General features: G+C 37.4%; 1 protein-coding gene across 1 annotated transcript in view; it reads left to right on the top strand.

Moving 5' to 3' along the window:
- The first annotated feature begins 7089 nt into the window (after positions 1 to 7089).
- LOC140530236 (cytochrome P450 2J2-like) overlaps positions 7090 to 21837 on the top strand; it is a 34974-nt gene continuing 20226 nt past the window's right edge. Inside the window, exons 1-4 of the mRNA XM_072649665.1 lie at positions 7090 to 7570; positions 8956 to 9118; positions 19075 to 19224; positions 21253 to 21413. Coding sequence (XP_072505766.1) covers positions 7355 to 7570; positions 8956 to 9118; positions 19075 to 19224; positions 21253 to 21413 — 690 coding nt within the window. The 5' untranslated portion in view covers positions 7090 to 7354. The remainder of the gene's footprint in view (positions 7571 to 8955; positions 9119 to 19074; positions 19225 to 21252; positions 21414 to 21837) is intronic.

Here is a 21837-nt window from a genome sequence, read left to right as displayed (position 1 = left end):
TATTCTAAAAAACCTAGAGAGAAGAAAATATCAAGGAGGAGAGAGTGATTCACGGTATCAAAGGCTCAAGGAACATCAATGAGAATAAAGACTAAGAAAAGGCCACGGGATTTGGCAGACAGGAGATTATATGTAACTTGGAGAGAGTTTGGGGGAAACATAAGATTGGAAGCTGGATTATGAGAGGTTAAGAAGAGACTGAGAGGAGGCAAGATAGAAGACACTCTTGTAGACAGCCTTTTTGAGGTTTTTGCCAAAAAGGGCAGAAGACATATGAGATGATATTGGGATAGAAGGATCATGAGAATTGCTTGAGGATGGAGGATATATGGCATGCTTCTGGGCAGTAAGAAAAAGCAAGGAAAGAAAGAAAGATTGAAAATCAGTGAGACAGTGGGGGCAGTCTTCTGGGAGTCAAGATGAAATGGGGTCACCAAATACATGGGTCAGCCTTGGTAAGGAGCAAAGCCATTTCATCTTGTGAGACAGGGGTAAGTGCATAGTTTCCTTATCTGTAAAATGGGAATACTAAACAACCTACCTCATCTATTGTTGTGAAGAGGAAATGAGATCATTTATGTCAAGGACTTTGTCAACCTTAAGGCAGCATATAAATGTTAGCCATTGATAAATGCTTGTGGATCCATTAATTGACAGTTGGAGCCATGAAGCCAAAGTAGTTACAGTATAACAAAATCTATGAGCTAAAAGCAACAGCAGAAGCATCTAGTTAGCCTCAGCTCAGTCTTAATTCCATCTTCTACAGAAAGCTTTCCCCAGTCCTTCTTAATTCTAGTGCCTTCCCTCTATCTATGATGTAATATTTATCCCGTTGATCACTAGCTTTGTATTTGTTTACATGTTTTTTGCCCTATTAGGTTGCAAGCTCTGTGAGGGCAGAGGCTGTCCTTTGCCTCTTTTTGTATCTCCAGCACTTAGCCCAGTACTTGGCACAGAACAGGAATGTGATAAATGTTTACTAATTGATTGAAAGATCCCACTAGAGCACTCCTGGGGAATGGGGATCCTCTCTCTACCTGAAGAACTCGGATGAGAAGAAATCAATCACTCTCAGAAGTATGCAGTCAACAAATATTTAAGTGCTTACTACCTACCAGGTTCCACGTATACAAACACAAAGAAAGACTCACAATCTCATGGAAGAAGAAAGCCAATTGGAAAGAGCTGAAAGATAGTGGTGAGGTCAAATGGAAGGGGAGGGGCAAAGATAAAGTCTGAAGTCAAATGGATAATGAGAAGGTGCTTGTCCTGGGCCCCCTCTTTAAATGGAGGATGTTGGAGGGTTTCCTTGATGTCTGCCCTCCGCCTTCTCCAATCAGAATCAGGCCACTCTTACAGATCAGGATTTCAGAGAAGCAATTCCTTTCACTTGGACAGCTCTGGGTGTAAATTGGAACTCCCCTCCCTCATGGTACCATATGTATTAAGCTTACATACCCACTAGTTCTGTCCTTGGGCACGAACAAGAACAAAGCTAATCCCTCTTCCATTTGGCAGTCCTTCAAAGAACTGAAGACAGCTCCATACCCAACTCTCCCACGCCCCAAGTAGCCACACTCTCCTACAGGTGAAACATCCTCAAGTGTCTCAAATGTTCCTCCTATAACATGATCCTAAGAGTTGTTTTTATCTGGAGGTAGTGTGGTGCAGTGGAAAGATCACTGCATTCAGAGGCAGAGAATCTGAGTTCTAATGTCTGATCTGATACTACCTATATGACCCTGGACCAGTCACTTGACTCTCTGAACTTCAGTTCTTCATCTGTAAAAGAAGGAATTTGGACTGGCTAACCACTAACACTCCTTCTCGTTCTAAAGCTGTAAGCATATGAGCCTTCTTTACCTCCTCTATTGATTACCAGTGTCCTTTCTAAAACTGTGGTGCCCAGAAGTGAAGACAATGCCCCAGAGGAGGTTGGACCAGGATAAAGAATGGCACAGCATCCTCTCACTGACCCTGGACCTTGCATATCACTTAATATGACTTAAGGGTAGCACAGTCTCCTTGACTGCCTCACAAAATAGTGACTAATATTGACCTTGCTGTTGATTTAATAACCAGCTCTCTTTTTCAACAGTACTGTTCTACTCATACCTTGTCTTTCTTGTGCTTGTGAAATTAGGGCTTTGTTCTCAAGTGTAAGATGTAATATGTCCTTGAATTACATTCGATATTCAATTAAATTCCTCAAAGATACTTACCATCTCATATATATGTCCATACATGTATTTATTTTTCTCTGTCTTTCTGTGTTTGTATCTGTCTTTCTGTCTCTTGTTGTATCTCTTTATGTCTATATTTATCTATCTATCTATCTATCTATCTATCTATCTATCTATCTACATATATATCCACATATATAATATATATCCACATATATAATGTGTTTATATATAAAACTTTAATTAGTGTATTGATGTGTATAGATAAATGTATGTATGTACATATATGTATGTGTGAATATGTGTGTGCATGTTTGTGTCTGTGTGTGTATCTGCAGATAGGGCCTTCTGAGCTGCAGGATGGAATTGGGCAGAGATCCAGGACTGCTTAGAGCTTTTAGTTCAAAAAAAATCTTCTTTACTATTAACAATATATTTATCAGTTAAGGAAGGCAGGATGAAGTAGTGGGAAAATTTTGAGTTAAAGGATCTGGGATTGAATGCCACTCCTACAAATGACTACCTACTTAAACTTGGCAGCTGCCACCCTTGCACTTCTGGTCAGAAGTCCTGAATTCAGATCTTGACTCAGATACTTACTAGCTGTGCAACTTTGGGCAAGTATTTTAACCTCTCTCAGTCTCAGTTTCTCCATGTGTAAAGCAGGCATAGTAATCACATTTATTTTACACGGTTGTTCCTTGTAAGCCTTAAATTCCTGCAGAATATTAGGATAACAGTGATTGCTGATGGTCCCACTGTCAAGTCCCATCTCCTCTCTAAAGTGAGAACAATGGACTAGACAGCCTCAGAGATCATCTAGTGCAGGCGTGTCAATCTGCAGGCTTAGAAAACCACATAGTGGCATTATCTATATTGTATAGTATCTTTATTTTGTTACACATTTCTAAACTACATTTTAATTTGCCCCTGGCCCTACTCAGGACTGAGAGCTATGATGCTTCAGGTAGGCTCTTGTGTTTAACACTATTGATATCCCAATCTCCTTTTATATAGAGGTAGAAATAGAGTCCCAGGGAAGCAAACTTGGGTGACCTGAGATTCAAGTCCAGGCCCTCTGACTCCAAATCCATGAGGGCCATGGGAGGAGAAAACACAAGGATTTCCATTCACTCCTGGCTCCTGGTCCCAACCTCACAAACTGAGGAAGGTTTGAAAAGTAGTTGCAAGCACTTAGAAGTGCCTGACAATCAGAGAAGGTGGTTTCCACCTTCTTTGTGCCCTGAACCCCTGTGGCAGTCTCCTGAACCTACGGCTCCTTTCTCAGAATGATATTTTAAAAGCATAAAATAACATACTAAGGATTAAAAATGAAATTCTCGTTATATTAAAATATGTTGGAATTTTATTCCAATCATTCAAATTATTCCTATTCACTCCAATCAGATTGAAATTTCATTCCAGTCATTCCATGTTTTTTCTAGTTACAATGGAATTTTACTTCAATTACTTTGTAATTTCATTCTGATTTAACCCAATTCAATGAAAATTTTATCCCAATAATTGTAATTGTATTGGAATTTTAATTTAGTTTTTCCAGTTATGTTAGAATTTTATTTTAATTATCCCAATTTATTCCAGTTTTATTGAACTTTTATTTCTATTGTTCCAATTGTATTGGTAATTTATTCTAATTATCCCAATTTATTCCAAATCTATGGGAATTTTATTCTAATTATTCCAAAAAGCTGAAATTATTTCTCATATTCAAATTCTCAGACCCACTGAAATCTATCCACATACTCCTTAGAGCTCCTGTATGTTAGTTCTTAAGCCAATTAGGAGGCAATTTGTCATAGGGAGAAGAGTATTGACTTGAAATTAACAGTTTCCAGGGATAGAGCCAAGATGGTGGAGTAGAAAGACACACATATTCTAGCTCTTCCCCCACAGCGCATAAAGTAAAAAATGACTCTCAACAAATTCTAGAGCAGCAGAAGCCACAGAATGACAGAGCGAAAGAGATTTCCAGCCCAAGGCAATCTGGAAGGCCAACAGGAAAATCTATCTCACAGGGAAGGAAGCAGAATGCAGCCCAACTTTGGCTGTGAAGCACCAGGAAGAACAGGACTGGAACAGGCCTCAGGGGCAGAATTCCCAGCAGGAGCAGAGGTTCTCAGATCCCTCAACCCACAAGGGCCAAGGAAAGCATCAAAGGTCAGTGAGAGGACTTTTTCTAAGGGCAAGAATGGAGTAGGGTCCTCCCCTAGCATCAACCACAAGTGGTGGCAGCAGCATCAGCAGTGGGGCAGCAGCTGCAGCTTCTATTTGTGGAGCTCTCAGTCTAAAGCCCCTGAAGGAATTGAGCCACTGATATGAACTTCAGCTCTGAGTGGTGGCCCTGCCCCTGCCTATACGCCCTGGGGGAACTGAGCAGCTGATCTGAATCTCAGCCCTGAGCATTGACCTGGGGCATGGAGGAGCTAGAGGTGGCTGTGGACAAGGAATTCTACTACTCCCAGATTCTGGGCAGAAAAGCTTTTGGTTGCTCCCAGATCAGTGCACAGGGCCTTGATTGTGCCACCTTGGAGGAACTGAGAACTTTGAGGTCCCCAGAGTATACCCTCCTCTTGACAAAGGATCAAAAGTCAAGGAACTGGCTGGGAAAATGCACAAAAAAGCAGAAAAAAATAACACTACAGAAGGTTACTTTCTTGGTGAATAGGTATTTTCTCCTATCCTTTCAGATGAGGAAGAACAATACCTACTGTCAGAGGAAGTCAAGGCTTCTGCATCCAGTTTCTCCAGAATAAATATGCAATGGTTTCAGACCATGGAAAAGTTTGACAAATGAGTCAACACCTTGCTAAAGGAGACCCCAAAAAATGCTGAAGAAAATAGCACCTTTAAAAATAGGCTAACTTAATTGGCAAAAGAAGTCCAAAAAGCCAATGAGGAGAAGAATGCTTTAGAAAGCAGAATTAGCCAAATAGAAAAGAAGGTTCAAAAGCTCACAGAAGAAAATAGTTCTTTAAAAATGAGAATGGTGTAGATGGAAGATAATGACTTTATTAGAAACCAAGAAATTACAAAACAAAACCAAAAGAATAAAAAAAATGGAAGATAGTATGAAATCTCTCATTGGAAAAACAACTGATCTGGAAATAGATCCAGGAGAGACAATTTAAAAATTATGAAACTACCTGAAAGCCATGATCAAAAAAAGAGCCTAGACATCATCTTTTATGAAATTATCAAGGAAAACTCCACTGATATTCTAGAACCAGAGGGCAAAATCATTATTGAAAGAATCCATCAATCACCTCCTGAAAGAGATCTGATAAGAAAAACTCCTAGGAATATGGTAGCCAAATTTCAGATTCTCCAGGTCAAGGAGAAAACATTTCAAGCAGCTAGAAAGAAACAATTTGAGTATCGTGGAAATACAATCAGGATAACACAGGATCTAGCAGCTTCCACATTAATGGAATGAGGGGCGTGGAATATTATATTCCAGAAGTCAAAGGAACTGGGGTTAAAACCAAGAATCACCTACCCAGCAAGACTGAGGGTAAAATATGGTCATTCAGTGATATAGAAGACTTTCAAGTATTCTTGATGAAAAGACCAGAATTGAACAGAAAAATTTGACCTTAAAACACAAGAATCAAGAGAAACATGAAGAGGTAAACAGGAAAGAGAACTTTTAAAGGACTTTCTAAAGTTGAACTGTTTACATTCCTACATGGAAAGATAATATTTGTAACTCTTGAGACTTTTCTCAGAATTTGGGTAGTTGCAGGGATTATACACACACACACACACACACACACACACACATACATATAGACAGAGAGCACAGGGTGAGTTGAATAAGAAGGGATAATATCTAAAAAAATAAAATTAAGGGGTGAGAGAAGGATATATTGGGAAGAGAAAGGGAGAAATGGAATGAGGCAAATTATCACTCATAAAAGAGGCAAGAAAAAGCTTTTTCAATGGAGGAGCAAAGGGAGGAGGTAAGAGGGAAAAAGTGAACCTTATGCTCTTGACATTTTGCTTAAGGAGGAAATAACATCCTCAATTTGTTATGAAAATCTATTTTACACTACAGGAAAATAGGGGAGAAGGGAATAAGCAGAGTGAGGGGGATGATAGAAGGGAGGGTAAATGGGAGAAGGAAGTAATTAGAAGTAAACATTTTTGGGGAGGGACAAGGTGAAATGAGACAATAGAATAAATGGGGGGCAAGATAGGATGGAGGGAAATATAGTTAGTCTTTAACAACATGACTATTATAGAAGTCTTTTGCAAAACTACATATATATAGCCTGTATTGAATTGCCTGCCGTCTCAGTCAGGTTGAGTGAGGAGGGAGGAAGCGAGAGATTGGAATTCAAAGTATTAGAAATGAATATTGAGAACTGTTTTTGCATATAACTGGGAAATAAGAAATATAGATAACGGGGTGTAGAAATCTGTCTTGCCCTACAAGACAAGAGAGAAGATGGGGATAAGGGAAGGGTGGGGTGTAACAGGGAGAGCATATTGAGGGAAGGGGTAATCAGATTGAAAGGCGTTATGGGATGGGGGAGGGGAGAGATGGGGAGAAAAGTTGGAACTCAAAATGAATGTGGAAAACTAAAAATAAATAAATAAACCTAAAGAAGAGATCAATGGGTTCCAAAGAAGGCTCTGAAACTTACAAAGAGCTGTGGGACCCTGTCAGTTTCCTGGGTTCCCTGGACCTCAGCTTACTGCTCTCTTAAACAAGGGGATGAGTCACTTCCTGCCCCACAGATCTAGCCCTGTGATTTGGGCCCTTCTGGGTGCGTTTGTCTGTGGGAGGAGCCTTCTCAGGACACCCTAACCAAGTTGTCTCTCTGGTTTTCTGTAGGCAAACCCAGTCTTATTTTCAGGGGAGAATATTGTAGGGGTGGGGCATGTTTACTCCCAGGAGGCAGACCTTAGCAGAGGGCAGAAGGCTGGGCCACAGAGGGGAGGCTGGCACTTCCTGGAGCTCTCAGTGTCTGGTGTATAAAGCCAAAGTGTGCAGCAGCAGCAAGGGGACAAACACAGCTTGGGTTTTGTCCCTCACATGAACACTGCTCAGGCGGGCCCCATAGTTGCTGCTGTTGGTGCAGGAAGAGGGAGAGGAAGAGGGAGGAAGAACTTGGCTTGTCTGCCCTTGGTGCCAGAGCTGGGGAAAGATGCAGCTCTCTCTGGGAACTGTGCTTCCTTCCCTTTGGGAAAGAGCCCCCCTGCTGACCCTCCTTCTCCTGTCTGCCATCCTCCTGATCCTGGCACAGTATCTGCAGAGGAGGAGGAGGCAGCATCTCAACTATCCCCCTGGCCCTCCTGCACTGCCCATATTGGGTAACTTCTTTCAAATCAACTTTAAAAAACCCCAAGCCACCATCCAAAAGGTAAGGAGTGAGATGGGAGGGTGAGAATCCACTGGGGTGGGGCATGGGAACTGGAGTCCTGGTAAATGTGCTGGATTAAGCAGCCACAAGTCTGGCTATCCATCCCTGCTCTGCCCCGCTGGAAGGCAGCTTAATGCAATGGAAAAAAACATCTGGTTTGAGGCTTAGAGGGCCTGGATTCACATCCCCTTCTGACCTGTGGGAGATGGAGAAAGTCAAAAGCTCATCACTCCTGGGGTGTGTCATTGTTGACATTGTACGGGGGCAGGATTGAATGGCTGCCGAGCTCCCTTTTGACTCCATACAGTGATTGGCACACATTAAACATTATATAAATGTGAGATATTTGTTATTATTATCATTACTTGGATTATTATAAGTTGATAGGTGAGCTCCTTGAGAGACTCTTTTGTCTTTTTTTGTTGTTTTGTTTTGTATCCCCAGTACACAACGCAGTACATGGCACACAGTAAACACTTGATGAATATTCACTAATAGACTGAATGGCAGAAATTGTACAGGTAGCCTCAAATCCCTTCAGACTCTACAATCAGAGGTATTTAACTGGAACCATTGAATTTTAACTAAAAACATTTATTTTTTAAATCACAGAATTTAGTATATTTGGTTTCCTTTATAATCTTATGTGTTTTATTTTATGCATTTAAAAACGTTCTTCTGAGAAGGAAACCATAGGATTCACTAGACTAACAAAGGGTTGATGACCACAAGAAGAGCCACTAACACACTTCCACACCCCAAAGGCTCAGAACTCGTGGTCCCTCACTCTGATCTTAAGACTTTGGACAAATCATGTCAGGTCTCTGGTGTGATGGTGAAACCAGTGGAAACACCTTCAGAATCATGGTTTTAAATGGTTAAAATAGGATTATAAAGGACACTGGTCACAACATAATACAGTTATCAAAATTTAAATTAAAAAAAACAAAATTATCAGGACCCAGATCTTTCTCAAAGCAAGTGTATATGTGAAATTGGATATTTTATCTCAATGTGAGATTTAGCACTTAACCCTTTTGAATTTCACCTATTGCCTTCAGTTCAACCAGTGCCCATCAAAGAATTAGCCAAATAGAAAAGGAGGTTCAAAAGCTCACAGAAGAAAATATCAGTTCCTCAAGAGAAGGGACTATTTGGTGTTTGTGACTTCTCAGCTCCTAGCATAGGATCTGAGATATACTTTGATGATTCAGTGTTTGTTGGGTTGAGCTGAACTGAATTCAATGGAATTGGATCAGATGAATTGAGTGAACTCCATTAGATTTGATGTTTTACACTGATAGAATGTTATCTGATATCAGTACAGACAAAAAAATGACCTAAAAGGTAATGCAAATTTCCAACTCAAACTAATTCTTTTTCAGCTTGCCAGGGAGTACGGAAATGTTTTCTGCACATATGCTGGTAATCTTGCCATTATGACAGTAACTGGATTGCCACTGATCAAGGAGGTCCTGGTTAACCAAGACCAAGTATTTATTGATCGTCCAAAAATTCCTGTCCACCACCATGTCTTTAAAACTCATGGTGAGTTCTTTGAATTGTCATAATTATTTTTCATTTCCAGGATTATTTGAATGGTATCTTTGATTCCTGTACTTCATCATTCCTTGAGAATTTCAATCCACTGTAGAGGTCTTGGGACTAGAAGAAATATGATAGAAAAAAGAGGTCTTTGAAGTTTCCCTCCATCTTGTCTGAGAGTGGGGGAAGGGGAATAGGATTGAGGGGGAGGGATATTAGAATGGTGGATGGGGTTCAAATTCATCCTATCATAGGACTAGTTATATGAGCTTGGAGTGTTTAACTTGAAGACAAGAGCAAGTTGGATGGTAAAGAGATGCATGATGATTGTCTTCAAGTGTTTGAAGACCTATTCATTGAAAAGATCTTGGCCCCAGAATCAGCAGCAAAGGGTGAGAGTTGCAGAGGGGTATGATTAGCTTGATGCTAGGGAAAACTTCCTGACCATGAGAACTGTGCTAAAATGAAATGCTTTTCTTCAAAGATGATACATTCCCCCTCATAGGAGGCCCTCAAGCAAATGCTGCTCAGTATATTTCGTTGGTGTTATTAACTGTGTATAAATTAGACTAGATGACATCTGAGATCCCTTCCAACAATGAAGCTATATGGGTTTATCATTCTGCCTTTTTGCCCTTTGACCCACACAATGGTACAGACGCCAGGTCAAAGCTTTTTTGTTTGTTTTGTTTAATTTTTTTTAATTTAAAATTTATTTTATTTTATTTCAATAGATGAAATGAAACAAGCATTTCTGTAAAACAATACAATGAAAACAGGATTGTACAAGAAACTGCAAATCTATTATGCATAATTTAATATTATTTTTCAAATATTCAAAACGTTATCATGTAAATTTATTTCTTTCCCTTTTCCTCCCCTCCTCAGCCCTCCCTAGTGATATATATGTATATGTGTGTATATGTATGTAAAATTATGCTGCAGATACTTCTATTTATTTTTTCTTTCTTTGGATCCAGATAGTGTCTTTCTCTATATGACTTTTATAGTTAATTTTGATATTTATAATTTCCAAAGTAACTTATTCACTCAAAGTCATTCTTAAAACAGTATTACTCTTACTCTATACAATCTTCTGCTCATTTCACTCTTAATTATTTCACAGAATTCTTTGCATATTTTTCAGATATCATTGAGCTCATCATTTCTTATAATACAGTAGTATTCCGTCAGATGCATATGCCACAACTTGTTAAGCAATTCATGGGCTTCCGTGCAATTTCTTTGCTACCACAAAGAGAGCTGTCATAAACACTTAAGAATATATAGGTTCCTTTCCCTTTTCTCTAATCATCTATGAAAATAAACCTAGTACTCGTTTTGCTGGATCAAAGGGTATAAGTAGTTTAGTAACTCTTTGTGTATAATTCCAAACTGCTCTCCAAAATTGTTGGATAGATTCACAATTCCACTAATAATGAATTAGTGTCCCGATTTTTGTACACCACCCCCAACACCGATTTCTATCGTCTTCAATCATTTTAGCCAATCTGATGGGTATAAAATGATCTCAGCTTATTTTAATCTGCATCTCTCAAATGATTGAGAGCTTTTTTTCTTACAACTTGTTTTGATTCCTTCATTGGAAAACTTCCTGTTCATATACTTTGACCACTTATGAGGTGGGGAATTGCATTCTTTCAGATTTGACAAAGTTCTTTCTATATTTTAGTTTTGAGAACTTTATCTGATAAAATATCTATGAAATTTTTCCCAGTTTTCTGCTTTCCTTTTGATCTTGACTACATTGATTTCACCTGTAGTACTTTTTTTAATTTAGTGTAATCAAAATTATTCATTTTGATTTAACTTTGATCTTTATCTCTTGTTCATTCATAATTGTTTGTCTATCCTAAGTCTAATAGGTAATACCTTCCATATTCTTATAAATTTCCTATAAAATCTCTTTTTATATCTAGGTCATATGTCCATTTTCCCCTTAACTTGGTACATTGTGTTAGATATTGGTCCATGCACAGTTTCTGCCATAGTGCTTTGTAGTTTTCCCAAGAATTTTTACCAAATGATTATTATCCCCAAACCTTAATTCTTTTCCCTGGTCAAATACAAGGTTATTATGTTTATCTGCTGCTGCTGTAACTTGTAATTCTATCCTATCGCATTAATCTACCTTTCTATTAGTTAGAGAGTACCAGATAGTTTTAATAATTTCAGCCTTGTCATACACTTTAAGATCTGGCACAGATAAACCTACCTTCTTTACACATTTTTTTTCCATTATTTCATTTGATATCTTTACTTTTTTGTTTTTCTAAATGAATTTTGTTAACATTTATTTCCAATTCAATAAAAAAAAATTTGGTAATTTAATTGGGATGTCATTGAATATGTAAATGATTTTGGGTAAAATTCTCATTTTTATCATATTGGCCTAGCCTACCAATGAACAATTAATCTCTCCAATTAATCTGATTTTATGCGTATAAAAGTTATTTTATAATTTTGTTTATATAATTCCTGGGGTTTTTTGGCAGGTGAACTCCCAAATATTTTATACTGTTTATTGTTGTTTGTCTTTCATTCATAAAAAGGACCATGATATCAGCGAGGTGATGTAATGACATGCAAGTGAATTGAATTTCCAGCTGCACTTTCTCCTCCAGAACCTTCTGTGTCCAGAAGCAAGATGTAGATCAGTATGATAGGAGATGGTGCTAGATGCAGTGCGAGACCTTAGCTTTTTTAAGCTAAGGTATTTAAGAGGTCTCAGTTCAACTGAGGCAATACCCACTCTGATTGAGGCTAGGTAGGAAATGAGGCAGAGAATGATATCTTTAAAAAGTCAAATTAAAAAGAAAAAAAAAAACAAAACTGAGGGGGAGAAGACCCTCAGGGTTTCTAGCCACAACAGAAACAATGGTTATTTATATTCATTCTGAGAAATCCAAGCTCATAAAATGACCAAGTGGGATTTGACCTGGGCTTCATTTTAAATAGGATATTTTTTACTATCTCTTTTGGAATAATTTTATGATATATAGGAAGGCTGATGATTAATGTGGATTTACTTTAAATCTTGTTACTTTACTGAAATTATTTTTTCACCTAACTTTTTAGGTGACTATTTGAGATTTTCCATGTGTATCATCATATCATCTGAAAAAAGGAGATGATTTTATTACCTCATTTCCTATTCTGATTCCTTCAATTTATTTTTCTTCTCTTATTGCTGTTGCTAAGATTTCCAATACAATAATGAATAATATTGTAGACAATTGGTGTCTTTTCACATTTGATCTTATTGAGAAAACTTCTAATTTATTCCCACTACATATAATGCTTATTTATGGTTTTATATAAATAATGTGAATCAACTTAAGGGAAAATTCATTTATACCAATACATTTAAGTATTTATAATAGAAATGACTGTTGTACTTTATCAGGAATATTTTCTTCATGTATTGATAAAATCATGTGTTTTTTGTTTTATTATTGATATAATCAAATATGTTAATAGGTTTCCATAAATTAGACCATCCTTGCATTCTTGGTGTAAATCACACTTGGTCATAATATATAATCTTTATACTATATAGATGTAATCTCTATTTAGAATTTCATTTAGGATTTTTGCATCCATATTCATAAATGCAATTGATGTATAATTTTCTTTTTCTGTCTTTACTCTTCCTGATTTAGATATAAGTATAATATTTGTTACATAAAAAGAGCTTGGTAGAATCCCTTCTTTATCTATTATTCCAAGTAATTTATTTAATATTGGAAATAGTTGATCTTTAAATGTTTGATGGAATTCACTTGTAAATTCATATGATCCTGGAACTTTTCTTTTAGGAAGCATATTTATGGTCCCTTTAATATCTTTTTCTAAAATAGGTATATTTAGATATTCTATTTCCTCTTCTACTAATTTAGAGAATTTATATTTTTTGTACATATTCTTCTATTTCACTTAAATTATTAAATTTAATAACATATAATTAAGTAAAATCTATACTTATACTTGCTTTAATTTCATCTTCATTAGCAGTATATTCACCGTTTTCATTTTTAATACTAGTGATTAAGTGTCTACTCTCTTTTTAAATCATTAACCAATTTTATCCATTTTGTTTATTTGCTTTTCATAAGACCAATTCCTAGTTTTATTTATCAATGCAACAGGTTTTTTATTCTCAATAGTATTGATATCACCTATTTTTTGTGATTTATAATCTGGTGTTTAATTGAGGAGTTTTAATTTGTTATTTTTCTGGGTTTTTTTCAATTGTATACCCAATTAATTAGTCTGTTCTTTCTCTATTCTATTGATGTAAGCATTTAGAGAGATGCTGTCTCACTATTGTCATTCTCTTTAGTGCAATTATTGTCTCTATGATTTGTTCTTTAACCCACTCATTCTTTAAGATTAGGTTGTTTAATCTCCAATTAGTTTTGATTCTATATTTCCTTGGCCCCTTATTAGCTATACTTTTTATTGAATCATGGTCTCAAAATGATGCTTTTAATATTTCTGTTTTTCTGCTTTTGATGATGAAATATTTATATACCAATATATGCCCGATCTTTAAAGTTACCACACTGAGAAAAAAGATTCCTTTCTATTTGAATTCAATCCTCTCTAGATAACTATCATATCTAGTTTATCTAAAATTCTCTTTACTCAGCCACAGTGTGAAAGGACTCTTCCTAATAGATTTAGTTCTTCACAGCAATGCAAGGACCTAAAACATTTCCAAAGGAATCTTGATGCAAAATGTCATCCATATCCAGAGAAAGAACTACAGAGTCAGTATGTAGAATGAAGCAGACTATTTTCTATTTTGTTATGTTTGGGTTGGGTTGGGTTTCTCTCATGGGGTCTCCCATTTGTTTTAATTCTTCTATGAAACATGACTAATGTGAAAATGTATTTAATAGAAATGTATGTATAGAACCTATGTAAGACTGCATGCCATCTTGGGGAGGGATGTGGAAGGAAGAGAGAGAAAATTTAAAATTTATGGACGTGATTGTTGAAAGCTGAAAACAAATAAATTATTTTTTAAATATTCCTAATAAAAAAGATTAAAAATTCTATTTACTTTCTTAACTCTATTCTTATTTATATTTTTGATTCAACTGTTCTATTTCTGAGAGGGGAAGATTCTACTACTATTATGAAACTACTGTCTATCTCCATCTGTAATTCATTTAATTTTTCTTTTAAAAATTAGTTGTTATAGCATTTGGTGGATATAGGTTTAGTATTGATATTTCTTCATTGTCTATGATACCTTTTATCAAAATGTGGTTACCCTGCTTATCTCTTATAATTCAATCTATTTTAGCCATAATTGTCTGAATCATAATTGCTACCCCTGCCTATTTTGCATTTGAGGCATGATAAATTCTACTCATCCTTCATTTCAACTGTGACATGTCTCATAGGATTCTTATTTTTAGTCCATTGTGCTATCTGTTTTCATTTAATGGGTGAGTTCATCCCATTCACATTCAAAGTTATAATTATTATCTGCGAATTTTCCTCCATTTTATTTCTACTATTTTCTTGCTCAAATATATTTTTTTACCATATCAGTTACCTTATCTATTTCCCTCACACTATTACTCTTTATTTTAGACATCCTCTAAAATTCTCTTCTTTGTCTATTTACTCAACCTTCTGAATCTTAATCTATGTATACTTTTAAAAGTCTCTCACTCACCTTATATCCCTCTTTTCTCACCTCTCTGGAAATTCACAGGACTTGTAAAGCTCTTCAGATGTATACGTTATTTCCTCCTCAACCCAGATGAAAGGAAGATTCCAATATTAGCACTCCTTCACACCTACCTGTTTCCTCTGTATTAGCTTTTCCATTCATGCCCCATTTTTATTAGATACTTTCTCATTAAACCATTTTCCTACCCACTTTGTTTTTTAGAATCATCTCCTCACACAAGTCAGCCACAACTTTTCTTTCAAACTATCTCATTAATGATGAGTTTTAAAAATGCTAATACTAATAATGAAAAATGACTAATATTAATAATGTTTTCATGTTTTATGAAGATTTACCTTAAACACAGCATTATAATTAATCTTTAATGATTTCGTTATATTTCTTCTGGATCTCATATCTAATTTTCTATTAAGTCTGATCATTTGTTAGAAATATATGAAAGTCAGTTCATCAAATGTCCTTTTTTCCATTCAGTATTACATGCACCTTTGCTGATTAAGTTATTTTTTATGCAATCCCAGCTAAGTTTGCTTTTTGAAATACAATGTTCCAAGCTATGTGGTCCTTTAGTGTAGAAATTATTAGGTCTTGTAAAATTTGGATTGCTTTTCTGAAATATTTAAATTTTTTACAATATTTTACAATGTAAATCTATTTGCAATATTTCTTTTTCAGCCAGGGAATTTTGAAAATTATAGGTGTTCTTCTTGGGATCTCCTTTGTTGATCAGTAGACTGTTTCTATTCCTACATTAGCTTCTTCTTCTAGAACTTCAGAGAAATTTCCTTAATGATTTCTTGTAATATTGTATCCAAATTACTATTTTTGATCATAACTTTCATGTAGATGGACAATTCTTCTCAATTTTCTCTGCAGGTAAATGTTTTTTTCCTAATGAGATGTTTCAGATTATCTTCAATTTTTTCTAGATTTATGATTTCTTGGTGTCTTGTACAGTCATTTGATTCCACTTGCCCAATCCTAGTTTTCAAGGAGTTATTGTCTTCATTAGATTCTGTATCTCTTTTTTCTCAATTGGTTAACTTTCTTTTCAAAATTTTCTTGGAATTCTTTAATTTTTATAGATCAGAGTCTTGGAGGGGACAGGTCCTGCGAGGTGACTGGGGAAGGGTAGTGGGAGTGGATAGGAACAAAGACGACATTAGCATAGATTAGAGATGTCTATTATTGAGAGGAAAGGAGGAGAGTTATGCAATGACTTAAGTGATGAAGGCATTTAACTGAAACCCACAAGAGAACATCTTCTTATGGAAGAGGGAAGTTTAGTCATCTGGCCTTATGTTTGGCTTGGTAGTGGAGGAGAAAAGACATAGGCTTAGAAAATTTACTATAAAGAGTGTGATAGGGAGTCATAAAGGATGGGGTAGAAGGATTGGCCAGGCAGAGTAAGGGACTGGAATTAGGTACTATCATACTGGAGCCTTCCAGTTTGGACATTCTGAAGGTCTGTGGTTCTTTATATCATTGATGGCTTTTCAGCCAATCTTCCCATCTTTTCTATGACATATCATGTTCCTTTCCCCAACATGTTACTAAACTAACATAGGCACTGTTTCCTGAATGCCACTGCCCCACACCAACCCAATCATAGAATTACAGATTGAGAGCTAGAAGGAAAATTAGAGGTCACCCAGCCCAATCCCCACATTTATTTTACAGAAGAAGTTACCAAAGCTGAGAGTTCATAAATATCACTTATGATTTAAACCTGGGTCTTCTTACCTCCAATAACAAAGTTCTAGCATATGAACTATACCTTTACTCCATGCTATACCCTTCATTTGGAATTCTCCTTCTCCTCCTCTTATCCTTTTGAAATCTTTGAAGAGCCAATTCACACATTTAACTTCTCTATAAAGGTTTCCCTTGTCAATAATAAATTCTCCTCTCTCTTATATTAAAGAATTTTATCATACTCTTGAACTTATATATCAGTTCATAATAATGATCTATCCTGGTGCTTAGCACAGTGCCCAAGACTAGCAATACAGGTGTGTTGATTGACATTTATACATGTATGGAGGAGTTTCTGGCATGCCTTCACAAGAAGATGAAAATTTATTTCCATTAGAGCTCAGGAAGTCTGACATTGACTATATGCTCTATCATCACTTAATGCAAGGCTTTGCACATCTTCATTCCCTAAAAATGCATGTTGAATAAATATGTGAAAAGGTTCAGGGTGTATACTTTGAGATTTGAGAGAACTGTGGGATAGCAGAGTTATAAGGGACCTTAGTAACTGCCCAAGGCTGCCTGAACCTGAGTTGGAATGCCATGTCAACATTTCCAACATGTGGTCATACAAACTCTGCTTGAACACCTCCAGTGATGGGGAGCCCATCACCTTTCAAAGAAGCCCGTGACACTCTAGTGCAATTCTAACAGGTCAAAAGTTCATCATTCTCTACAATTTCATTTCTCCTCCTCACATCTTTCACTGATTGCTCCTGGTTTTGCCCTTGGGGGCAAAGCAAAAAAAAAAAAGCTAATTAATCTTTCACATGACAGCATCAATACAATTCTGCTGACTTTCTACTAGTTCCTCTTCTATCTTTTTATATAATCCATAACTTATGGCTTACTGCAGATTATTGGGGAGAACCTATCTATCAGATGGTAAATTGTGAAATCTCCAGCCACTATGATTTTCCGTGATTCTCTCCACCTAGATCACCTGATTTTTTTCTTTTGTCAAGGTTATCACCATTTTTTTTACCATCTTCTCATTCTTGTAAACTATTTCTCTTTGTTATTTGATCTTTTCTAATATGCTGGTGAAACAGGACTCTCATGACATGGGAAAATCAATCTTTCACAAATCAGGTCAACAAGGAGACATTCTGCCTTTGAGGCAAGAAGGTGAAGATATCTCATTCTGTGGCCCTCAGGCCTGGGCTGCCTAAAGAAGTATGGTGTTTATTGCATTCCAAAAGGCCTTCCCTGTCTAAAAGTAGGGCCTTCATGGGATGTGCATAAGAGGCCAGTCTTAGAGTAGAAAGTATACTCTTATGAGATGGCAAGAAGTAATAGAAAGATCATAGGTTTTTGCATCTCAGGATCTCACTTTGAATCTCAGTTCTGCCATGCTTTCCCTATGTGACCTTGGGTAATTCCCTTGCTCTCTCTAGGATTCAGTTCCCAAGTTCTTCATAGCAAAGATACTTCTTGGCAAAGGGGCAGTTAGGTGGTGCAGTGAATGGAGCATCAGTGCAGGAGTCAGGAGGGCCTGAGTTCAAATCTCACCTCAGACACTTGACACTCACTAGCTGTGTGACCTTGGGAAAGTCACTTAACCCCAGTTGCCTCATCCTGGGTCATCTCTAGTCATCTTAAAGAATATCTGGTCACTGGATTCACATGGCTTTGAAGGAGAAGTGAAGTTGGTGACCTGCACCGCACTCTCTCACTCAAAATAAAGTCAAGTGCAAGTAATGTCGTTGTTTCTCTGATGGCATGGTCTTCTTTTGGCAATGAAGGACGAACACACTTCTTGGGAAAGGAGTATCCCAAGGTCCCTTTTCTACATCCACCATTCTTGGGTGGAGAGAAATGGGGTTGACTGTTTAATACTATAGTGACAGCAAAGTACAGTGACCTTATAAGGTCCAGGTGATATTGAGCAAGGGAGGGGAGATAGCAGCCTGCTTGTACATATCCAACACCCATGGGCCAGATGCATCATTGCCCTGCCTGGACCATTACACTGATGAAGTCTATAGGGGCCACATGAGATGACTTAGGCCACTCAAAGTACATTTGATCATCCAGATTAAGATGTGAACTCCTCCCCCATTCATAGCTGTCTTCTCCAAAGCAGAAACTCTTCAAGTAGCCAGTCATCTCTGACTGAGAAAATCAGAAGCTCATATTTATGTACCCCAAGTTACATGGCCTACTTATACACCCTCAGGACCTCTGAACCTTTACATCTCTCCTTGCTTTGTCTTTAGGTTTTCCAGGTATTTCCACAGGCCCTATAGTTGAACTATAAGTATTATTTTCTCAATTTGTATGAGATTTTCTTGGGAGCAAAAACTGTGTCTAGCCCTTAGTATTTGTGTATCCAGTGCAGTGTTTAGCACATAGTAGCTGTTTTTGAAGTGATTGTTCAATTGAATTCCATTGCTGGTAGAGGGAATAACCACACCAGTAAATTCATAGGTCATTTAGAATATTGAAATAAATTATTATCTTTATGATTTAGGCTTATTAATGTCTAATGGCCAAGAGTGGAGACAGCAAAGAAGATTTGCCTTGATGACACTAAGGAACTTTGGTTTGGGAAAGAAGACCCTGGAAGACCGGATCCGGGAGGAGGCCAGGTACCTCACCGAGGCTATCACAGAAGAAAAAGGTGAGTAATAGTCAGGCAGAGATATTTTCAACTGTTTCTGATTGTCCATTTGTCCAAATGATCATAAAAGAGAATCTGTACCTCTAGAGGAGCAGAGGAAGAGACAGACTAGATTAGAGACACAAAATGCCCCTCCCCCAGCCCCTGGGAAGGTCTACAAAGACCTAACATTGTCCTCTGGGAAGAAATGAGTCAATCAAGAAAGAAAGTACCCCTATGATGGTTCATTCTCTTAAATGCCAGTATAATTATGTTCTGCCATCAACAAATAGACCCTACATGCCTCAATTCTTCAAATGCTGCACATGGAGTTCTGCCTTGACTGGTCACTCTAGGAATTCTTTACACACACACACACACACACACACACACGCATATATCCTCCTGCCTCTATTCTCTCCTGCTGCCCTTCTCTGACTCCTCTTCCTAATCATTCTCCTGCCTTTCTAGTTACTGAATCACCTATTTCCTTTGCTAGGTATCTTCTCTCTCATCCCTCGCTTTTTTCTTTTCTCTTTTGTCATGTTCTCCTTTTTCTACTCCTTACCAGACACACAGACACACAGACACACACACACACACACACACACTCACACACACACACCTATCACTATCTCTATTTTTCAAATTTTGATTTTTTTCAATCATTTATTCTTTCCTTATTCTTCTTCTTTTCACTGGAAAAACTAAGACCCTAATGACAAATATACATCATCAAGCTAAAGAAATTCTTACATAGGTCATGCCCAGGCACACCTATCTCCTTGTGTAACCTAAGACCATCACCTGTCTGTTAGGAGGTGTCTTCACTGGTCTTCTGGAGTTGTGGTTATTGCTGCATCTATACAAGTTCCTAAGTCTATCCAACTTATCTTTATTTTCACAGTGTTGTTATTGTAGACATTCCTTCTTCTACTCTTATTCCAGTTTCTATGCTTCTATTTTTCCTTCTCCTCATCCCATCCTCATCTACTTCCCCTTCTCCTTCTACTCTGCTGTTTTCCCTTATTACCATTGATTGAGGGAAAGAATGAACCATTAGTACAAACATCCCTCACATTCTGCACATGAAAAAATTGAAAAGTAGAGGAGCTAAGTGACTTACTCAAAATTACACAGTCAATAAAAATAAATCAAGTGTCTACTGTATTCCATACACTGTGCTAAATACTGGAGATATAAGGACAGGGAAAAGAGAGCCCCTGGTCTCAAGGAGGTCCTAGGCTAAGGGGGAGACAACATACAACCAACTATGTACAAGCACAATCTAAAGAGGAGAAACTGGAAATATTCAGTGGTGGGAAGGCACTAGGACTAAGTTCCCCTAACTAGTGAAGGTTTTAGGTAGGATTTGAGTAAATGTCTGATGTGGTCCAGGTCTTCCTGATCCCAGGTCCAGTACTTCACACACTGCCTTATACTGGCTCCCTTCCTTATTCATCTTCTCATACCTTTCTCTTTCACTCTAGTATCTCCAACTGTAATTTCACCTTTACTACTCACATGCATGCAAGTAGCACAGAGGTAGGTATAGTCATAGGTGATATAGTCAGACACATACATCTATGGTCCCATATGCACATGTGTGCCTATACTTTTACATAGGCACACCTTTGTGAACCTATGCACATGATATATCACATCATAGGCAGAGGCAAGAAGGGCCCTCAGAGGTCTTCTTATCCAAACCCTCTCATTTTACTGATGAATACATAAAGGCAAAGCCACATAAATAACTTGTCCAAAGCCACAAGTAACCTATTTTAAAACAAAATATACCAAACAAATCCCAAGTCTTGACTGAACATTAAAAGTGTGTTCTCTCCTTTTTTTTCACATCTAACTAAGCAGTGGCTGCTCATAGATAATAATAATAAAGCAGATGTGTGCTAGCAGGTATGGTAGGGGTGGGGAAAAGAGAAAAAAAATTAATTATTTAGGAGGAAAAGGCAGAAAGCTCTGCTGGGTCATTTAAAGAACATGAGTGAAATGAGGAGTAGATTGTTCCCTTTCTCATCTGGTCAACAGGACAGCCCTTTGACCCCCACTTCCAGATCAACAATGCTGTTTCTAACATCATCTGCTCCATAACTTTTGGACATCGCTTTGACTACCATGATTCTCAGTTTCGAGAGCTGTTAAAGAGTTTGGATGAAGTCCTGTTGCTTGAAGCCAGATGGGAGAGTCAGGTAACAGACCATTTCTTCCTGGACAGAGTGGGATCAGCCCCAATCTGGCTCTGTACTTCCTCCAAAGAAACATGAAAAGAAACATGGCTGTGAGAGGTTGGCAGGAGCTGAGTCAGGTTGTGAGTTCCTCTAAGCAGTAAAAGGGACTCGAAAGAGGAGAGGAAAGAGAGAAGATATTTTTAAAAGCAAAGAATATTTACTTCAGGCAGGATCCAAGACAAACAACAAAGAAATAAATCAGACAGCAAGTGCTTTCACCACCCACTTTCCAGATATATCAACTCTTATGCCTCCAGGGACTAGGGACTCCAAGTTCCATCCCCATCTTTTCTTCTCATCTCCTCAGTGAAACAGGAGAGAGACCAGTTTCATTAATGCTCAGGTCTGTTACCGAGGTAAGTATTCACAGGTGATGGCATTTACC

Source organism: Notamacropus eugenii, chromosome 2, assembly GCF_028372415.1.
Source record: "Notamacropus eugenii isolate mMacEug1 chromosome 2, mMacEug1.pri_v2, whole genome shotgun sequence".
NCBI classification, from domain to species: domain Eukaryota; kingdom Metazoa; phylum Chordata; class Mammalia; order Diprotodontia; family Macropodidae; genus Notamacropus; species Notamacropus eugenii.
The sequence above is the reverse complement of the archived record's forward strand: the minus strand, read 5'-3'. Positions and strand labels throughout refer to the sequence as shown.